Consider the following 18,922-nt stretch of genomic DNA (forward strand, 5'->3'; position numbering starts at 1 on the left):
CGTCCATCCATGTAAGCGGACCAATTACGGACATTGCACATTTATCCTTCTGCGGTGCTTTGTTAATTTCCGACCCTGGTGATCCCATTGGGATGTTTTCCTTCTCAACAGTTAAGGGTAGGAATATATCCCAACTCCGGTGGAGGCAGTCTCACCAAGTCGAACTACTAGTAGCTACAGAGTACACATATTGTTCTTGACTACAGCTTAATCAGCAACAGAAATTTACTTCATGTGGCATTGTGGTTCATTTACTCTATCCCCCAAATTGCGCGACGATAAAACCTACTTCATAAAGTTGGTTGCATACTGACAAGGCACCCAGGCTTTCATTGGCACCATAGCTAGAAGAGCCTTTGTTTTCTCCTGTTTCCTTTTTTCATTTTGAATTCCATCTTGACGAAACCAGAGAATCTTCAAGGGCCATTATGAAGGTCGATCTTCTCTTCCTGGGGCCATTGATGAGCATGGCTACCAGAACAGTATCCCAGATCTCCAATCCAACCTTTTGGGAGGATTTTGCTGATCTCGATATCATTCGCGTCGATGATACATTCTACTATTCCGCCTCGAATATGCACTACTCGCCCGGTGCTCCAGTCCTTAGTTCATACGATCTTCTAAATTGGGAATTTGCTGGCCACTCCATTCCAGAGCTTACGTTCGGCCAAAATTATTACCTCGAAGGTGGCAACCACGCGTATATTCGCGGTACATGGGCTTCGACATTAAACTATCGACCAAGTACGTCCACATTCTACTGGATGGGCTGTATTGATGGTACCACATACATTTACACGGCCTCCAACGCAGAGGGCCCATGGACCCAAGCCTCAACGATCAATAAATGTTATTATGATTGTGGTCTGCTCATTACAGACGATGACAAAATGTATGTTGCCTACGGGAACAGTGGGATCTCCGTCGCCGAGCTCTCCGACGATGGGCTGAGCGAAGTGAGCTCCCAGATGGTCTTCCCTACGGACGATGCTGGATATCTGGAAGGATCTCGATTCTATCAACACGATGGGAACTTCTACATCTTTGTTGTTCATCCCGCCAATGAGGAACATGTGCTTATGTCGACCTCCGGTGTATTCGGTCCTTATGAGCGTCGCCTACTGATCTCTGATGCTGGCCATCCCGTCTCAGGGGCGGGATACCCACACCAGGGGGGTATTGTTGACACCCCGAATGGGGATTGGTACTACATGGCCTTTGTCGATGCCTATCCTGGAGGACGAATTCCCGTTCTCGCTCCTTTGGTCTGGGGAAGCGATGGCTGGCCTTCTGTGGAGTTGGTTGACGGTGAATGGAGCACAACATATGACGCGCTGAATATCACTCCCCCGTCTACCCCCATTTCATCCTTTGAACCATACACTGATGAATTCACGGGAGATAGCCTCTCACCACAATGGGAATGGAATCACAATCCCGACAATGACAAGTGGTCGATTAAAAATGGGGTCACTCTTACCACTGCCTCAGTAACCGATGACTTATACGCAGCGAAGAATACCTTAACCCATCGAATTCTAGGTCCCACCTCAACTGCCACCATCCATCTTAATACGAGTTCCATGTTCAGCGGTGACCGTGCGGGCCTTTCACTTCTCCGTCATTACTCCGCCTGGATTGGCGTAGTCAATGATGGAGGTACCTCTCACATTGGCGTTACCACGGGACTGGAGATGGACTCGGATTGGAATACCGTTTCTACAGGAACTGAGAGTGCTACAGCTGAGTTCTCTGGTAGTGAAATATGGCTTCGTGTCGAAGCAGATATCACTCCATACGCGGGCAGCGGCCAGTTCTCGTACAGTTTGGATGGTGTGACATTCACGAACTTGGGGGATATCTATGAATTGAACACTAACTGGGAGTTCTTCATGGGGTACCGCTTTGGTATCTTCAACTTTGCGACTACCGAGGCTGGAGGAAGTGTGGTGTTGAACTCGTTTGTCTTGTCGTGACTTACCACCCTTTTCCGTGCTACAAGCCAACTCTGTAGAATTTGGGACGTTATATCTGTGGAGACAGATTGTTTTCTCATAGTGCTATTATGTATTGTCTATAGTGTCCCTAGGTATCTGGAGAATGAACATCAGTCCATTTCTTTCTCCTCTTGCATCGATACTCGCTGAAAATATGTTTATACAAGAGGGACAAGGACCCGGCTTCCAGATTGCACTTAATGTGGGCACTCGGTGTGGGGACAAACGCATCAATTCCACTTCACGGCCTTTAGTTTGTCTCGGCATAAAGGGTCCGAGCACTGCAGAAAGATGGGTCCAAAAGCCAGTTATCTTCGTTACATTGGGCACTGAGAGCTAATGTTCGGCAAACGCAATCTTAAATTTGCCGACTCCAGGTCAATATAACCTGTCTGCCCATATACTTCATACAGAGCGGTCACTATTCCGACCCATCGGAAGTATACTTTGGAGGCAAAATGTAGAAACTGCTGCATATCTTCACGGATATATGCCGATCAATGCTGAAATCGATGAAACGCTGATTCGGTTGGGCCCCCCACTCCCCGGAATTTAGGCTATTTAAATATCTTCACGAAAACTGACAGGGTTCCTGCATGCGATGTCTCCAATGAGAACAAGTCTGAATCTCCGAGAATCAGCCTTATGATTCAGTGGCTTTGTGCCCCGCTTGGAGGTTGGCCTGTGCTGAAAGTTCGGAATAGGTTTGATTTCTAAGTGCCGGTTGTACAGGCTGGCAGCTGGTTCGCTCGTATGGTACCTAGTACCTACCCCTTTTCTCCATAGTGAAGTAATGCTAATCTATGCTACATACTGTGCACCACTTTCCCTCCCATCGACCGATATGTGCGGGGCGAGAAGCACTCTACGGAGTAGACCTCGCTACTGGTCGGGTTTGGGTCCAACATCAGGAGATATGCCCGACCCGCGGGTTCAGATCCTAAACCGGTACCTAAACCTATACACCCATGGATTAGGTGTATCAATCCATGGTTTACCTATAATATCAACCAAAATTGTATTTAGAGTGTATGAAAATAAATAGTTATTATGGATATGTTATTGCAGCCCGTATACTTCTGATATCTGGTCTATTTATTAATTCAAAAGTACCTACGAAGAACCCATGCGCTTAAGATCCAAACCTCTTCCTAACCCGCGGGTTTAGATCAGTGACCGAGAAACTACTAAGAACCAAGTCCGGTCAAACCCGCGGGTTTTGGCGAGGCCTAATGCTGTGCTGTCTTGCCGAGAGTCTCCCTAGCTAGTACCCCAGAATCACCTTCGAGGTTTTTTAGTAGGACGTAATAGACCTTCGTGAAACCTGGTGTGCGCCTCAAGGGTCCTTTAGCCGCCAACGGAGCCCCACAGCGTGATCCTGAATATCAAACAAAGCATCCATAGATTTCGTCCTAATGCAGCATACTGCGTCGTAGTACGCACTCTACGATATCCAAGTCTCCTTCTAGAGTTTCAATACTTCTGCCTAAATACCTCACTCCGCAGAAGGAATATCAAATCGGCCGCAAAATGCCTATATATACCTCCAGGCCAATAATCATAACATCCCCATAACACACCCAGTCTCTATCTATCTTGTTCCCAATCCAGAATGGTCCAACTTCCATCAATCGCTCGCTGTACACTCCTTGCGACTGCTGCATCGGCATATGTGACTAGCCGACAGGCAGCGCAGAGCGTTCACGATGCCTTCACCGCAGCTGGGAAGATGTATTTCGGGACTATCGCGGAGCAGGCTCTGCTGGAGAACCCCCAGAACGAACCCATCGTTGCTGCGAACTTTGGCGCTCTTACTTGCGAAAACAGCATGAAGTGGGATGCCACAGAGCGTATGTCTTTTCTATACTGCGACGGCATGGTTAACAATGCTGACCCCAAATAGCTACCCAGGGGGGCTACAACTTCGATGGAGCTGACTATGTTGTATGTTGTTGTTCTTAATTTCCTTTTGAGCTTTAATAATGGGATATAGGTCGATTATGCCGTGGAAAAAGGAAAGTTGCTTCGCGGACACACTCTTCGTACGTTTCACCCATCAAACACCCGTTCGAACAGATGTATTAAGGAAGACATCCCGCAGTCTGGCACTCTCAGCTCCCATCCTGGGTTTCCCAGATTAGTGACCCCGCCACCTTGACCAGCGTCATCCAAGACCACGTCACCACCGTGGTGACCCGCTGGCAGGGACAGATCTACGCTTGGGTATGGCACGTAGCATTCATCATGGATCAACTAATTAACAGTCATAGGATGTGGTGAACGAAATATTCGCTGAAGATGGGTCCCTTCGCGAGAGCGTGTTTTCAAACGTCCTTGGAGAGGACTTTGTCCGCATTGCCTTCGAAGCTGCCCGTGCTGCGGACCCCAACTGCAAGCTTTACATCAATGACTACAAGTGGGACATCATCACCCTAGGATATGTGACAGCATGCTAACTACATATTCTAGCCTGGATGACGCCTCCTACCCGAAGACCCAAGGGTTCGTGAGCAAAGTCGGTGAATGGATCGCTGCTGGAGTTCCCATTGATGGAATTGGTGAGTGGCTCGCATGGCTACCCAGCCACGCATAGTATAAACTAACCTCCTTTAGGCTCTCAGTCTCACTTCGGGTAAGATACTTGTAACTTAATAAAATAGATTGCATCCATACTAACCCCACATCCTAGTGCTGGAGGCTTCCCTACGTCCGGCGCCCAGGCAGCGCTTGAAGCGCTTGCATCGACTGGTGTTTCTGAAGTCGCCGTTACCGAGCTTGATATTGGAGGCGGTACTTCGGAAGATTGGGTAAATGTTAGTATACCTTTCCTTCTTGCTAGCTGAGCAGTACTTACAGGACAATCCAGGTCGTCAATGCGTGTCTGAACGTCGAGAACTGCATCGGGATTACTGTCTGGGGTGTGTCCGACAAGGTAATTAACTTCTTTCTCTTTCCACTAGATGTACAGTAGGGAGCTAACAACATCTAGGATTCCTGGCGCGCCGACGAAAGTCCCCTTTTGTTCGATGCGAATTACCAGCCAAAGGATGCTTACGGCGCTATAATCGCGGCACTCTAAGCTGAGCGTGATATCTATATTGGTTCTGCGACGGGCACAAGACCAGAATTGTGGTGGAAATTTATTCAGTTTCCAGTATGGGGCTGTCACTCATTCTGTTACCATAGTAGTGCTTGAATCCTGAACTATCAGACTATACACGATAAAACGTGTTATCCGACTTTGGAAATCTTTCGTAGCTTATTAAACATAGTAGTTCTAATTTCGCCAAATTATTTAGGCTGCCTATAATAGTACCCAATAGCGTTATCGATATATGGCAATCTGCTTTCTGCCCGACATTGGCCACCACCCTACATGCATACAAACAAATCCCAGAGCACCATTAATTGAATAGATGGACGGGCCCTTTCACCATACAGAATGTAGAAAAAATCTATAAAATCTAGATTCTTAACTATACAATACCAACAAAAACTGACACAGGTTTTCCGGATTCGGGGCAGGTCTAGCGAGTTCAAATGCCAACTCTAACAAGGAGTCAAGAGTAAATGAGAACAGTCATCATCAACCTCTCGCATACAATCTCATCCATACGATGCATTCGCAAAATACAAGAGTCCCTCTTATATCACTTTTCTCAGGAATCTGCAGTTCTCTAATTGGAATAGACTACAAATACCTATAACCCTTCCGGTACAACCCCCCTCATCCTCTCCAAAATCCCCATACTCCGTTCTCCCCCATCCTCTGGAATAACAAACCAAGCAGGCTTGCATTCTAAAAAGATATGCGCCTCTACTTTCTCCGGCACCTGGTCCTTAGATTTACTCTCATCGACAGTAACAGCCACAATGCCCACCTCGTTTGGTTTGGCATGGTAAACCATCGTCATGGGACTACGGCATTCACCACAGATTGTGCGAGTTGCATACTTGCTAAGATTGATTTCGACAAGACGGTCTGACCTGGTCCACCGGAAATGAGACGAATCCACGTTCGTGAATGCTGCGAAGGGAGAGCCGTGCAGGAGGCGGCACATGCGACAGTAGCAGTATGTTAACCCGTACAATGGGGCTGTTGTGGCATATGTTGTCTTTTGACAGTAGCAGCTTCCGTAGACGACGGGGTTTGTGGTGGAGGTTGACATGGTGTATTGTGCTGTGGGATGGTGCTTTTTCTGGCTCGTCGGGGTAAACAGGCTATCATGCAGAGTAGTGATACTATAGAGAAATATATTCTCAGGAATTTGCGTGATATCTCCTGCAGTGAAAGTAGAACCGTTCTCAGTTATGAATTTGTAAGCGAGGGGGGTTTATACGAAGTATGACATCATCGCCCAGAGACTGGTGGCATAGAAGGTGGGGAGGGGATTGGTCACCACTGCTGGTTTATAAGCAAATTAACTATAGATGTGCGGTGGTTATATAAGCGTCTTGAAACAAATCCTCAGCAAGGGCTGGCCAATTAGCTCGCCGAGGAGCCGGCCAAAGAAACCGTCCAAGAGCATATCAAGGAGCTCGTTGAAAAACCTATCAATCGTCAAACAGCCAGACAGAAAAAGGAAGCGAGAGAGGAAGCGCGAGGACAACGCGAGTGGGACAGTACAAAGGAAGAGACCCCGAGTAAGCTATCATGAGTAGCTCTAGGTACAGCATCTGATAATGAACGAAATTTCATATCCATCATCTGTCTTGATGTGTAAGGGTATCTAGATACTACTTTTTAATACGAATTGACAAGCTGAAGGAGTGCCGCCATCAGGCAAAGGCTGCTGTACAACGCCAAAGAAAAACCTCCTAAATTATTCAAAGAAAGCTGAGCGTTTTATCGTCTCCTAAAATAGTGAGTGAAGATCTATAAATCGGAAAAAGAACTAAAAGAGCCACAGATATCCCCATTTGCAATGGCGCCAGAGAAAAGTGCATGCATATAACCTGCGTGGGACATTCTCTTGAGCCTTCCTGCCCCAGAGCGCTCACAGGCATATGTCTTGTGCATCTTGTGGCCTCGAGTACACATTTTTCAGATTTATCCAACCTCCAAATCCAGATCTTCTTCGTCCGGTCCTTGTAGTCCTTGGGCCTGCCAACGCCACATCACTGCAGTGAAAAGCTTGACCTGATCCTTCTTTCCATAAATATGATGAATTTCAGCCATTTCTCCTTTTCCACGATGCGTCGTAGGATGCCTGGGTCCGATCCAATGTCACACGGGTCACTTGACGTCTCCCGAGCGTCAGGCAAGGCGATAATTGTTTGGAATTTGAGAGTCGACATCAGAGCTGTCTTGAAATACATGGCGTAGGCAATGTATGTAAGCAATATAGTTTGATACCGTTAATTTCCTAGCCAAAGTTTGCAGAATACTACTATCGCGACATTTATCCCTTCATCTTTATGCTGGCGGTAGAGTATATTAAATTTAGTAGGTTACCTATTTTTATCCCAGATCTTGCGTGTCCCTTAAAGCAGGCAAGTGAGGGAGTTACCTACTCGCACAAAGTGATATTGACTCCAGCACACGTCTCATTACGCACACATTCACCGTCTTTCATCTTATCCAAAACCTGCCCAAGCCGCTTCAACCCGCATTCCAACATTTTGAACGGATATGAAAACGTAATTCGGAACCATCCAAACCCTCCTTCAGCTAGGAAATTTCGCCCATCTCCAATATTAACACCATGACAGCGGCATGTTTCTAAAAAGCAAGTCACCATGTCATTATACTTTTGAGGTCCAATGCTTTCCGAAACATTGAGAACACGAGCCCAGACAAACAGACCAGCATTTCTGTTAGCCTATGTTAGTAAGTTTTGTCGAAAAGGATGAGAACAGTGAAAACTCACCCGCCACGGAAATAAGTGATATTCCTCCGATCAAGCCAAGACGTCACATTACTATAGGTTTGATTAAGGAGATTTCTGTTCTGGCTGAGGAGCTCATTCGTCTTGGTCTCATTTTGGAGGAGGCGGGCCCACATATCCTGGGCGAGGTAAGACGGCCATGAGAACAGGCTAACACATTGATAGCTCAGTATTAACCTCGGTGAGTTGACAAGGGGTTCGGCATACTTGACACCAGCAGCAGCCTGAATCAAATTCTGATTACGTGAATGCAGAGCACCAAGTCGAAGCCCACTTGCCCCAAAGTCCTTGCTCATCCCATACATAACATGGACGAGATTTGGGTCAATGATACCGCTCAAATTGAGCGACAGAACAGACGTGAAGAGGTTTTCATCAGGGAAAACAGAGTTGGCATAGATTTCATCTGAGATAAAGTGGATTCTGTGTCGACCGCAAAAGCTTGCTAATGTCATTAGAGCTTCTTTGGACTGGGAAACTTGTTAGACAAAGACCTGCGTTTTATCTGTGGTTCAAAGGAGAAAAGGACTAACATAACAACGTCCTAGTGGATTATGCGGACTATACCACAACTATCAGTTATCAAGACTTAAATGTATGTGAGGGAAGGGCGTACTTCGCAATAACAACACCCCGCACAGCTTTTCCCGAGTGCCGATTACTTTCCTCTAACGTCTTTTCTAGCGATCTATTTAACGATGTCGGATTAAATGCATCTTCCAGAGATACTGTCTCGTTGTCTCGCATGAAAGACGCAGGTAACAGTGTCCCATTGCTGCGCAGGCGCATATCGGTAGGAAATCCGTTATACAACGGTCGAGGAATAATGATCGCCTCGTTGTCACTACATATACGCCATGTTAATGAGTCAATTAATGAAGTAACACCCGATGCCACGATGAAGTCATATTCGGAGATGGGCTAGTTGGGTTTGAAGTGGGTTGTAAAAAATCCCGCAAGGGCTTTGCGAAGTGTAGGGGAGGCGGTTGCTCCCTGCCCGTACGTTAAGTGGGACAGAGGATCAATAGTGAACTGTTATAGAAAATAAGTTAGATTGTAAATTGAACAAGGAAAGAAAGAGGAAATAAAACATTATGCTGAAGATATTCCTTTAGTTTATCTTGAATTAGCCAATTTTCAGCAAGGCCTAGATTTATACTATTGTTCTTCACTCAGTAAAACATCCCCTGTGTGTAACAAGTCAAGACATACATTCCTCTAGGATGTGCCTTTGGATCATACGGTTTGGACAGTACAGTCTGGTTAAGGGTTCTCCAGCCAGTGCCATTAACATTAGCTTGCGATGCGCGAGGTGACAGATAGTCTTGTATGGGGTCCACGGCTTCAACATAAACGAAGCCTATGGAGATAACCAAGAGCAGTTGGTTCAGTATCCACATGCTGATGTAACCCAGGAAATTTGAAGTTATCTTAGTCGTATTCCTATGCCTTTGAAGGTTCAAGTTTGATGGCAACATAGAAAGCCTTTGATAATACAGGTCCTTAATATACATCAGACACATACACACGCCTTACCTAAACGTGTCTATGAATCAAACATTAGTATATGAACATGATGGCCACAACTATGTTTACACCCGCATGCGTTAGTAATAACGAGCCCAGACAAAGTTCAAAGTTTATTAGCCAGATTTCCTTTCTAACGGACTGATAGGAGCCAATACCGGACTTAGAAAGAGATACAGGTTGATGGTATAAACTATTATAGGGAACCATGGGTCCAACAGCGCAAACAGTGGTTATGGCGTCCAACAAGTTTGGCACCATAACGATTCCAACTTTTCCAATTAGTTCCTTATTCGTTAAAACTGACCCAGTTTAAGTTACTTTTGTCTTCATCTTGGATCACGATGACAATTGCAATCAATGAGCCGCTGGTAAGCGAGGCTCAATATCACTACAGTCGTGGTTTTTCGAATGTTTAAAAGCTGTAGAATTCTAAATGCATACATCATATTACTTCTACAAAGCCAACAATACGTTTACTTTTTGAGTCCTTCGTGTCTATTGACACTTGTGTTTTCTTTGTAAGCCGAGGACATATTCTTTGGATTATCAAGAGACGAGATAAGCTACTCCCAGCTACTGTCCCGATGAATATTGTTCACTCACAGTAAATAGTAGAATGGTGACACTGGGACATATATTTCGCTTTTCTTTTCTACTTTGCACCCGCTGGGTGAAACACAAATAATTTGGCTATCCTGGAAAGGATAAGGCTCTGGGTAGTAGGGTTACCCCTTCCTATCACCTTAACGAGCTTTTGGATTGATTGTATACTCTTGGTTGCATATTATTGGGAAGAACAAATGACATATTCCTTGGCGGAACCCAGTTACATCAAGCTTAACAATCCAATTCTAAGCCAACTACATAGAGGGGAAATTTGTTCTGCTCCTTGCCGGTTGTCTTCTTCAGATCGCAGCCGATCGATTTTACCTTACGGCCTTAGTTCTAGTTCAGCGCTGAATGACGTGCAGGCAGTGTCGGGCAGACATCCTTTGGGAACTCGGGCTTTATGATAATTCCATCTTGGGTAATAGCTTCTCCTTTCTTCACCGCCTCGATTTGATTGTCTGCGCACGTCGATGGTAAACCGCGCAAGTAGCATGTTGGCGATGGCATTGGCTCTGGTTTCAAGGTAGTGGTGGAGTTCCAGGGACCCTCCGTAGAGTAGTCTCTCGTGACAGGGATTCTCCCTGTGGCAATATCCTTCTTCTGCATAGCTCTGATAAAGATCTTGTAGGCGTCCTGAGGACGGTAGGCAGGGACCATGTGTCCCGACTGATAGACACGAGCAAATGAGAACAACCCATGTTGACGAACCTGGCCAACCGATGACGACCCGGTGGTAATATCTGCATACCCAGCCTGCCTAAACTTCCCAGATTGCTTATAGTCCACCGCCAGGCTGACGCGCTCCCCACCAATCCAGTTGCAGGCAAAGTCGCGATCGCCATGTATCAAGGATACCTGAATACCAGAACCCAGGAGACCTGCAATGTCTTCAAGATACCCCTTTGTGTCTCTTCGAGCGTAATCCCCCGTTAGGTTGAATGCCAATCCCACGGTATTTGATATATCAGTATAGTTGACTGGAACGCCCAATGCATCTCGCACTTTCTTAGTTGCCAAGTACTCCACAAAGAAGTTCTCTGGGAAAGGGTCCAAATAGCAGTGGGTAATGTCGTAAAACGCCCATTTCTTTCGGAAATTATAAGGTCCCTCAACTTCGTTTTGGCAAAAGTCGCTAGCACTTTCACATGCTTGGTTGACTTGTGTTCTATTCCCGTACATGTTTGGGTCAAAGGCATCGGCAAGGTGATGACATTCATGAATCTTATCCAGACAACCGCCATTCTGGGAATAGCTAATCAGGGCATCACTGAAGTTCTGACGAGTTATGCCCTCGATACCATATGGATTCCTGTCATACGCAAACTCTGGGTTGGATGTCTCCTGTGTCAGGAGATCAATACAGCCATTGATTATACCCAGTGTAGTCAGATTTATCGGTGTCGCCGCAAGTGACTTGTCAATTATGCGGCTGTTCTGCTGCTGTATATATGCCGCGAAGCTTGGCCCATAACGCCCACCATAAGACTCTGTCCAGATACTGATAGACTTGTCTGAGGTGGTATGATGCTTAAATTCGTCTGTCCAGAGCTGGAGGAAATTCCAGAAATGCCGTGCGGCGTTCTCCGTAGTGTTGGCCGTCGAGTTAACGTTCTGGCTGCTAAAATTTCCGGGAATCAGTGTATGTCCAAGCGGCCCGGAATAATTAGGAATGATGTTTCCTGTTGTCAAATTTAATACCCCAAGCGTCTGGATATCATAGCTAAATCCGGTCTGGACTGGCTGATCAAGATACAAAACATTGTACTCTTTGTTCCAAGCCCAGGGGTTGTCTCTCGTGGTAAGATTCCGGTTGACATGACAGGGTCCATTTTCTGTAAAGAGTCCGAACATAGACGAGGCTCCAGGTCCACCATTCATCCAGATAACCAGGGGGGCAATTTCCGCATTCTCTTTCGCCTTGAAATACCAGAAGAATGTGTTGATGGGATAGTCATGTTTAACCCCCTTCATTGAATTTGGCGGGAATCTAGCATAGCCGGCGTACGACTTAGCGCTGCCGCAGGTACCATCCTACATAGTTGGTGCAGCGAGATTAGCCATTCAGTCATGCATTGAAATTAGGTATATCAGTACTTGGATCGTGGACCGTGCATACAGGAACCTCTTTGGCGTCAATGTGGGCACCATCCTGATCAGTAGATAGTGCTAAGACATCCTCGGCCTCGGGCGCATAGTGTGCTCTGGCCAGAAAAGAGGATAATGTAAGTGCGAGGAGCGAGAGTAGACGCATGGCTCAGTATACAAGGGTTCCAGCAACACCCTAGGCTATATGAGAAGAACTATCGTTATATAAGATCTGGTGAGGTCAATCCGGTACTCTGCGATACGCGAATCATAAGTTGGCTATGTAGAAGATATGTGTATGAAGGCGAAGATATAGCTTTCCAACCTGCTTTACCTCCACTGGCCATGGTACGTCGGCCTGGCTATGATACCATTTCTAGACCGGGAGGGTCGGGACACACCATCGGACTATGCAACGCAGGTTACTGGGGGCTTCTGGGATACCCGTCAAGATTGGCCGTTACACAAGCTTGACATTCCGCCCTGCGGGTCCTTCGGTACCAACACAAGATATATCGTGGACGCATGCGGAAGTTCCCACTAGATACTATTAAGTGGGTTCTGCAATAATGTGTTGCATCAGGTGGTTTATAACCTAGGTCTGCTACATAATATGATTCATTCATCTTGTGAGCATATTGACAGTTATACTATTCTACAGAGACAGATACCTGATTTACTTACTAGTGAGGTGATAACTAGATATATGTCCATACAATACTACAAATTAAATCCTGTCAGCAGTACGGGGAGTTTGATTCGCGAATTATGCAATTGGTAGCAAGGGTTGGAGAGAAAGAAAGTAACAATTCTTCCGATCTTATCGCCTAGACTATGAATAAATCTGCACTCTCTCCGTCATAGAAAGCAACACCCATGTTAGCATCTCTCTAGGTGAAATCTATTACTTCAGAGCATTGCATTCTTCAGGCCTTGTAGAGAGAGAAGGATTAAATTGCTCATGAAAGCCTCTGTCCCGGAAGAAGAAGCAGAGGAATGGTTAAACGTAAAACATGTCCAGTGTTAGGTATGTATTCAAGTCCGATCGAAGCTTCGCCTTATTTACTACCTTTGGTGGGCGAGGTGTTTCAGCCTAACCCTAGAAGCCGATAAGCCTCCCAAAATACGAATATACATACACCTACTCTCTTCTTAGTGTGTTCTTTATTGTCATTACCAGCCTTTTGTTTTTTGTCTTCTATTTGCATCAGCTACAATTCTTGGTAATATATAGAATTATCTTGAAAGTTGAATTATGTTAGAGTCACGTATATTCCTCTCTGATGGGGATATCGCCCGTGTCTGCCACACCTCTCTTATCGGAACCAATGCCATATATCTAAAGGAACCTGTACCGTTCTGAAACTATAGCCTCGAAATATAGCGGCTCCCTTTCATTGGCTGGTCCACTGTGCAGGTTGATCCCACCAGTTGTGCATTGAAGTTTGTGCCGCAGTGCACTCACCACTGCTCAGGTGGTGCGAGTACCAGCCATCAATGAACAGGACTGTACCCCCCAACTTTGAGACGTCACGGGTGGCCTGTTCAACTACACGATATTGTTGACGCGCGGACCCCATGCCTTGGGGGTTAGAAATTGGTTTGACATGACCATGCAACATAAATGCAATCATTGTTTCAAAAGGGGTTTCTAAAATTACTCATTGCAACTCTCCATTTTAAAGCCAAGAACTAGCCAAACCTTGTGCGCCTGTGGCTACCGAAACAGGGAATAGTTATACTACGGGGTTGGGCGTCTTCTGGCAAACATCGCGTCGACATGGACGAACATTGTAAAAGGTCATGTATCTCATGAAAGGCTACTAAACGAGCTCCGTCGACGCTTCGGATTTGGAGGGTTCAGATCCCAATCTCCAATATGATGCTTCACATTGGTCGCCCATTCATCGCTCCATATGCCATGGACCACTACAGAAGGCTGACTACATACGCTGCAAAGTGCCAACCATGTTCTCAGTGCCATGCAAACATGGGTGAGCCGTATCGCTAACCTTTGCAACAGTACTCTGCTCTCACGACTACAGTTTCGAGCCAATACGGCTGTCGCAACTACCATGAATTGTTTAGGCGCAGAATGCTATTTGCATACATCATCTGGTAGTACAACTCAACTTTAAAGGCAGCAGACAGAAATTAATCGTTCTGTGTTGACGTCGTGTACATCGTAGGGAGATAATATTAGAAAATGAGAAGCTCAATGTGTCGCGATAACGGAGATTATTGTGGGGTGTCAAGTTCCATCCACCATGTTGCCAGCTGCATGCTTTAGGACGGTTACGCTCAGGTTCAGTGGGTCCCATGAGTGATGACGCTCTGTAGGCCCGCGAATACCCGAGAATATCCACGTGGACTTATCATTCCCATTGCTCGTACGGGTCAATTCATCATGATGATTAGCTTTTCCGATATTGTCAACATTCCGTTGTGCGCTTTTTTTATACCATGGCTTTCTCTTTTGTGCCGTACCAGAACGTGCATCAAAACATTGGAGGGTACTAAGTCCTCCGCTAAACTTTCCAATCTGAGAGGAATGAGTGGGCCGTGGAAAAGAACTCCTCGGGGTTCCATAGTCTCATGGCTGCATTTGGTAGTAGACTACGACGCGTCGGTCTTCCCTGTATCGACTTATCGACAGATGGAAGGGCAAAAGGACATGTTCTCAACCCACTTATATCCCGCTGAGGTTATATTTTACCACTTCTGGGAATCCTCTGATGATGGGCTAGGCATGTCCTTGACATAGTAACTTGTTACTACTAACGTATACATCCTGAGCAATGGCATCTCATGTGGGCCCTCCACCTTTGGATACGTTCTTAATAGAAATGGAATGCCGTAGCTGGAGCAATTATAACACAGGATTGATTGGTACTGTACAAATCACCACAATGCAAGACGGCATTAATGGTGCCAGAAGATATCTATGATGATTTTGAGTAACCCGACAAAGTCAATTTAAGGTTACTGCTGAAACTTAATGTCTACGGAGGCCTATAGCGGCCACTCCGCAACAACGGATTCTTATCGATTTCTGCCCGCAGAATTCCCATGATAACCCTGAGTATTTAGTATTTCTGTACTTATACCAAAGAAACTAGTACAAATACTGAGAAATGTATGTATTTTATACATTTCTCTACAAAGCCTGGCTTTTTCAAATAAAAATTACTGGGAAATAGCTCGATATTATATGTATAATGGGTTGTATTGCTAGACGTAGACCTACAGTTAATATTAAATACTGTGTGGCCTCCGAATCTAGGCACTACGGCCCCTAAAATCTACGTACTCTGGCCCCTAAGTCTAGATATTGTAGCCCCTAACCTTTATATATTACGGCCCTTAAATTAAGCTTAGTAAAAAGGCGGTAGGTTAACAAGAATTTTCTTCAGATTCACTTTATATATACAGTATATCTGTATTACACTGACATTTCTCTTCAGTATTTCTACTTATATATTATTAGAAAAAATCGCCCGATTTCCCTCATCCCTATGCCTGATCCTCTGCCTCATTCAATCGCATAAATCGCCCGATTTCCCTTATCCCTACGCCTGATCTTCCGCTCGAAGAGATAAGATAAAATCGCCTCTTTCGCTATGTTTTTATTATTCTAGGGAACCCGTCAACGCATTAGCATATCTTCTAGCCGGAATCCTAGCTAGCAAGAGGTATGTAGGGGGCTTGGCTAGCTCTCTAGAATACTGCCAACATAATCCACAGCCACGGGATAGGGCCTAGAGTTGATATCGGGTCGGGTTCGGGTCCAAAAACTAGGAACAGGACCTTATTTAATACACATCAATAATTCATTGAAGCCACTCTGGACCGGGGGTATATATGTGAAGTGTCTTAGTCCGAGATGCTTGCTAGTCCACCTTCCTCAGAATATTATCTCAAGATGCGTAGATAAATATGCAGAATTTAGGCCAGCCGATCATCATTTTACAGCGCCTATCGCTTTAGGTGTATTGCGTACCATAATTGAGTTCTTCCACCCGGCTAAGCTAAATGGTACGTCATTATGGTAGTAAGCCATTCGTTATCCAGTATTCCCTCCCCCATGTTCACGGAGCTCTCTTCATTTGTACTATAACAATAGAGACAACATAGTACTACTTGAATCTTGAACATCAGACTTTACACGAGAAGACCTATTCTCCGACTTTGGAAACCTTTTGTACCTTATTAAACATAGTAATTCAAGCTTCGCCAAATTATTTACACTCTCTCTTGTAATACTAAACAGTGAGCAGTATACTACAATCTATGTTTTGTCCGACATTGACCACTATCCTACTTGCATATAAATAGATCCCGGAGCACCCCAAATCAAATAGATATAAGGGCTCCTTAAGTATATCTTAGTGGACGGGAGGAGAGCTCTCATCAGTATATGTTTGATTTCTAGCTCGCTATCTAAGCTCGCTCCTACTAGCTTTCTAAACATTGTGGGCCCGCTTATCCGCCCCGGGGGAACCCATGTCTCCGGGCCCTAGGGCCAGACGGAAGGCTCTACCAACAGTATATACAATTAGGCTAGCAATATGGCTTTAGCGTATAGTAAACTAATAGACTATAAAGCAGCTATGCGAGCAAGATCTATTATATTTAAAATACTAAGAAAATATATATATAAATTATAATAGGATAAATGGTTTAAAATCTAAATTCTCTATATCGCTAGAATCTATATAATATAGTAGGTAATCTGTTAGGCTATCAGCACAGTGGTGTATATATTGCGTGAGGCAACAGCCTTCACAATTAAATAATATAATAGTAAGATAAAGAAGTAAAATGTAAAATTAATAATTAAAGTGGTAAAAAGAGATTAGTAACTATACTTTAGTAAAAAAAAAAAAGAGCGGGAGTTGATACATTAGTATATGTACAGCATGACAGGTATATATGGGAATACTAAAATGGAGCCAATTAGCGGATAAAGAACTGGTGTGTACGTACAGTTGGCTCCCCCAGGTACTAGGGTATAGGATCTGAATACACTCAGTCGAGCACCCAGCGCGGCGCTCGCGACAGGGTAATGATTTGCTTGGACCTTAGGCTACCCTTGCTACATGACTTCAGAGAGTGGGGTGGATACAACTCGAAAGGTAATATGGATTGGTAGTTTTCTATATTGTATGTTATAAACTCAAGTTGTTGAAACTAGTAGAGCAAAATAAACCAATATGATGAAGAATATAAACAGAAAAAGACACCAATTTCAAACTTGATATAGTTGTTGAAACCTTTACGAGAGATTCTTCTACACAGGGCTAGGACTTGTACTGCGTCAGTATCCTAATGTGTGAAGATAGTCCTGGGCACGACCGGTGCAATTTTCAAAACGCTTGATGTTCGTCTTCTCATCCTTACTTTGCACTGTCACTGGTCTTAAGTGAGATATTCCCGTCCATACCTGGCCTGTTTGTTGAAATTCATTGGCATGAATCTCAATATCAAGTAAAGTGTTTGCAACCCCGTCCCTTTCATAGTTGCCGACTGTCCAGTAATCGTTATAGGCGTCCAGTTTGAACCAGACATCCGCTTCGAAATTATACACCTTTTGATATATATAGATAGATGAATGAGGGTTTACGGTATATGTCTGTTTGCTTTGAGTTGTTGCAGTTGTCTCCTCCTCGATGAATTTCTTCTGCTCTACACCAGCTTCTGTCGTAGCTGTAATGCCCATATTCGAGAACCCTGCGCTCACCCCGAACCTTTCAAGATTCTCCTGTCCAGTTCTGGTTCTCAGGGTTGTAGTCATTGTATTTGTCTGGGTGAAAGTGTTGTCGCTGGTGTTTTCGTAGGACCACTTAAGCATCCATTCATAGTCAAGGAGGCGGATATCGATAATCTTATATAGGGCTTCGCGTCCCGCATGAAAATATATAGTAGATTTCTGGGATTTAACCAGATTATCACCATTAGTCATAGAACGTTGGTACCTTGACCCTGCCATCTTATCTAGTGTCAGAGATACTAAGCTAACCAGCAAAGACTCGAGCGGTTTACCTTAAGAAATGGAAGGCGAAGTGGTCTATCGATACTATTTGTCTTGTTCCTTAGCTCAAGGGGTGGCTGCTTGCTAGAAGAAAGGGTTAATAGACATCGATAATTTATTCAAGCCAGTCTAAACAGAGAATATATGTACACAGGGTCTTAAGTCTGGGATATTTGCTTGTCCAGCTTCCTCAAATCATCGAGTCAAGGAGGGTGGGTGAATATGCAGGATCCAAGCTAGCCTATCATCATTTTGCAGTGTCTACCGCTTTAGGTGTATTGCATACCATAATTGATATCTTCCACCCGGCTAAGCTAAAGGTGCGTCATCCACCGAGCTTTTGCAGTTTTACTATGACAATAGAGACAATACTTGTTTGCCTCTGTGATATAATGGGTTGGCTTTGTGTTATATGAGCCAACTGCATGAGTTCTAGAGGCTCTGGAACAAGCTAGATGGCTACCCCAAGGCTTAAACCCATAGCCTTCCCGCAGAGATCAAAACACCTCTTTAGATGCCTCAGCGAGTCTCCTATCCAGCCCCCCCGGGGCAACGATAGCAGACCTGACAGCCGCACCGATTGAGCTAAATAATCCCCAGATTAGAACGACAGCAGCAATCCCTTAATACGTCACGGACCATGATCGCTCAGATCCTCAATTCTGGCGTATGTTCGGTGGCATAATTGGTGTTCGAATTAAGTGAGGTTTTTGGTCACGTCCAAGATGAGTGGGCTGATTCACTCGCCTGTGTAATACGTTCTCTACGGGTACCATTCGTAG

General features: G+C 45.0%; 6 protein-coding genes across 6 annotated transcripts; 2 read left to right on the top strand and 4 right to left on the bottom strand.

The window, feature by feature from the left end:
- Nucleotides 1-428: 428 nt before the first annotated feature.
- On the top strand, nt 429-2,003 carry BDV27DRAFT_167595 (putative xylosidase/glycosyl hydrolase; the record flags this gene model as incomplete). Its single annotated transcript, XM_032074537.1, has 1 exon — nt 429-2,003. One exon carries the CDS (start codon nt 429-431, stop codon nt 1,974-1,976), a length of 1,548 nt encoding a protein of 515 aa, XP_031933814.1. The 3' UTR covers nt 1,977-2,003.
- Nucleotides 2,004-3,609: 1,606 nt separating this feature from the next.
- BDV27DRAFT_140324 (endo-1,4-beta-xylanase) lies at nt 3,610-5,076 on the top strand (the record flags this gene model as incomplete). Its single annotated transcript, XM_032069633.1, has 9 exons — nt 3,610-3,847; nt 3,901-3,941; nt 3,991-4,039; nt 4,099-4,220; nt 4,268-4,413; nt 4,467-4,589; nt 4,687-4,810; nt 4,864-4,929; nt 4,987-5,076. The coding sequence occupies 9 exons, from the start codon at nt 3,610-3,612 to the stop codon at nt 5,074-5,076; spliced, it is 999 nt and encodes a 332-aa protein (XP_031933815.1).
- Nucleotides 5,077-5,511: 435 nt separating this feature from the next.
- On the bottom strand, nt 5,512-6,249 carry BDV27DRAFT_119374 (GFA family protein). The gene has a single exon (XM_032064850.1). The coding sequence runs from the start codon at nt 6,164-6,166 to the stop codon at nt 5,699-5,701; it is 468 nt and encodes a 155-aa protein (XP_031933816.1). The 5' UTR covers nt 6,167-6,249; the 3' UTR covers nt 5,512-5,698.
- Nucleotides 6,250-7,863: 1,614 nt separating this feature from the next.
- On the bottom strand, nt 7,864-9,285 carry BDV27DRAFT_140326 (pyridoxal phosphate-dependent transferase; the record flags this gene model as incomplete). The annotated part of the gene is made up of 4 exons (XM_032069634.1): nt 7,864-8,035; nt 8,093-8,355; nt 8,525-8,806; nt 9,094-9,285. The coding sequence occupies 4 exons, from the start codon at nt 9,283-9,285 to the stop codon at nt 7,864-7,866; spliced, it is 909 nt and encodes a 302-aa protein (XP_031933817.1).
- Nucleotides 9,286-10,360: 1,075 nt separating this feature from the next.
- BDV27DRAFT_167597 (Alpha/Beta hydrolase protein) lies at nt 10,361-12,275 on the bottom strand (the record flags this gene model as incomplete). The annotated part of the gene is made up of 2 exons (XM_032074538.1): nt 10,361-12,055; nt 12,141-12,275. The coding sequence occupies 2 exons, from the start codon at nt 12,273-12,275 to the stop codon at nt 10,361-10,363; spliced, it is 1,830 nt and encodes a 609-aa protein (XP_031933818.1).
- Nucleotides 12,276-17,426: 5,151 nt separating this feature from the next.
- On the bottom strand, nt 17,427-18,098 carry BDV27DRAFT_140328 (uncharacterized protein; the record flags this gene model as incomplete). Its single annotated transcript, XM_032069635.1, has 1 exon — nt 17,427-18,098. One exon carries the CDS (start codon nt 18,096-18,098, stop codon nt 17,427-17,429), a length of 672 nt encoding a protein of 223 aa, XP_031933819.1.
- Between the last annotated feature and the right edge of the window lie 824 nt (nt 18,099-18,922).

The sequence above is a fragment of the Aspergillus caelatus genome (assembly GCF_009193585.1).
Source record: "Aspergillus caelatus strain CBS 763.97 unplaced genomic scaffold BDV27scaffold_2, whole genome shotgun sequence".
Taxonomy (NCBI): Eukaryota; Fungi; Ascomycota; class Eurotiomycetes; order Eurotiales; family Aspergillaceae; genus Aspergillus; species Aspergillus caelatus.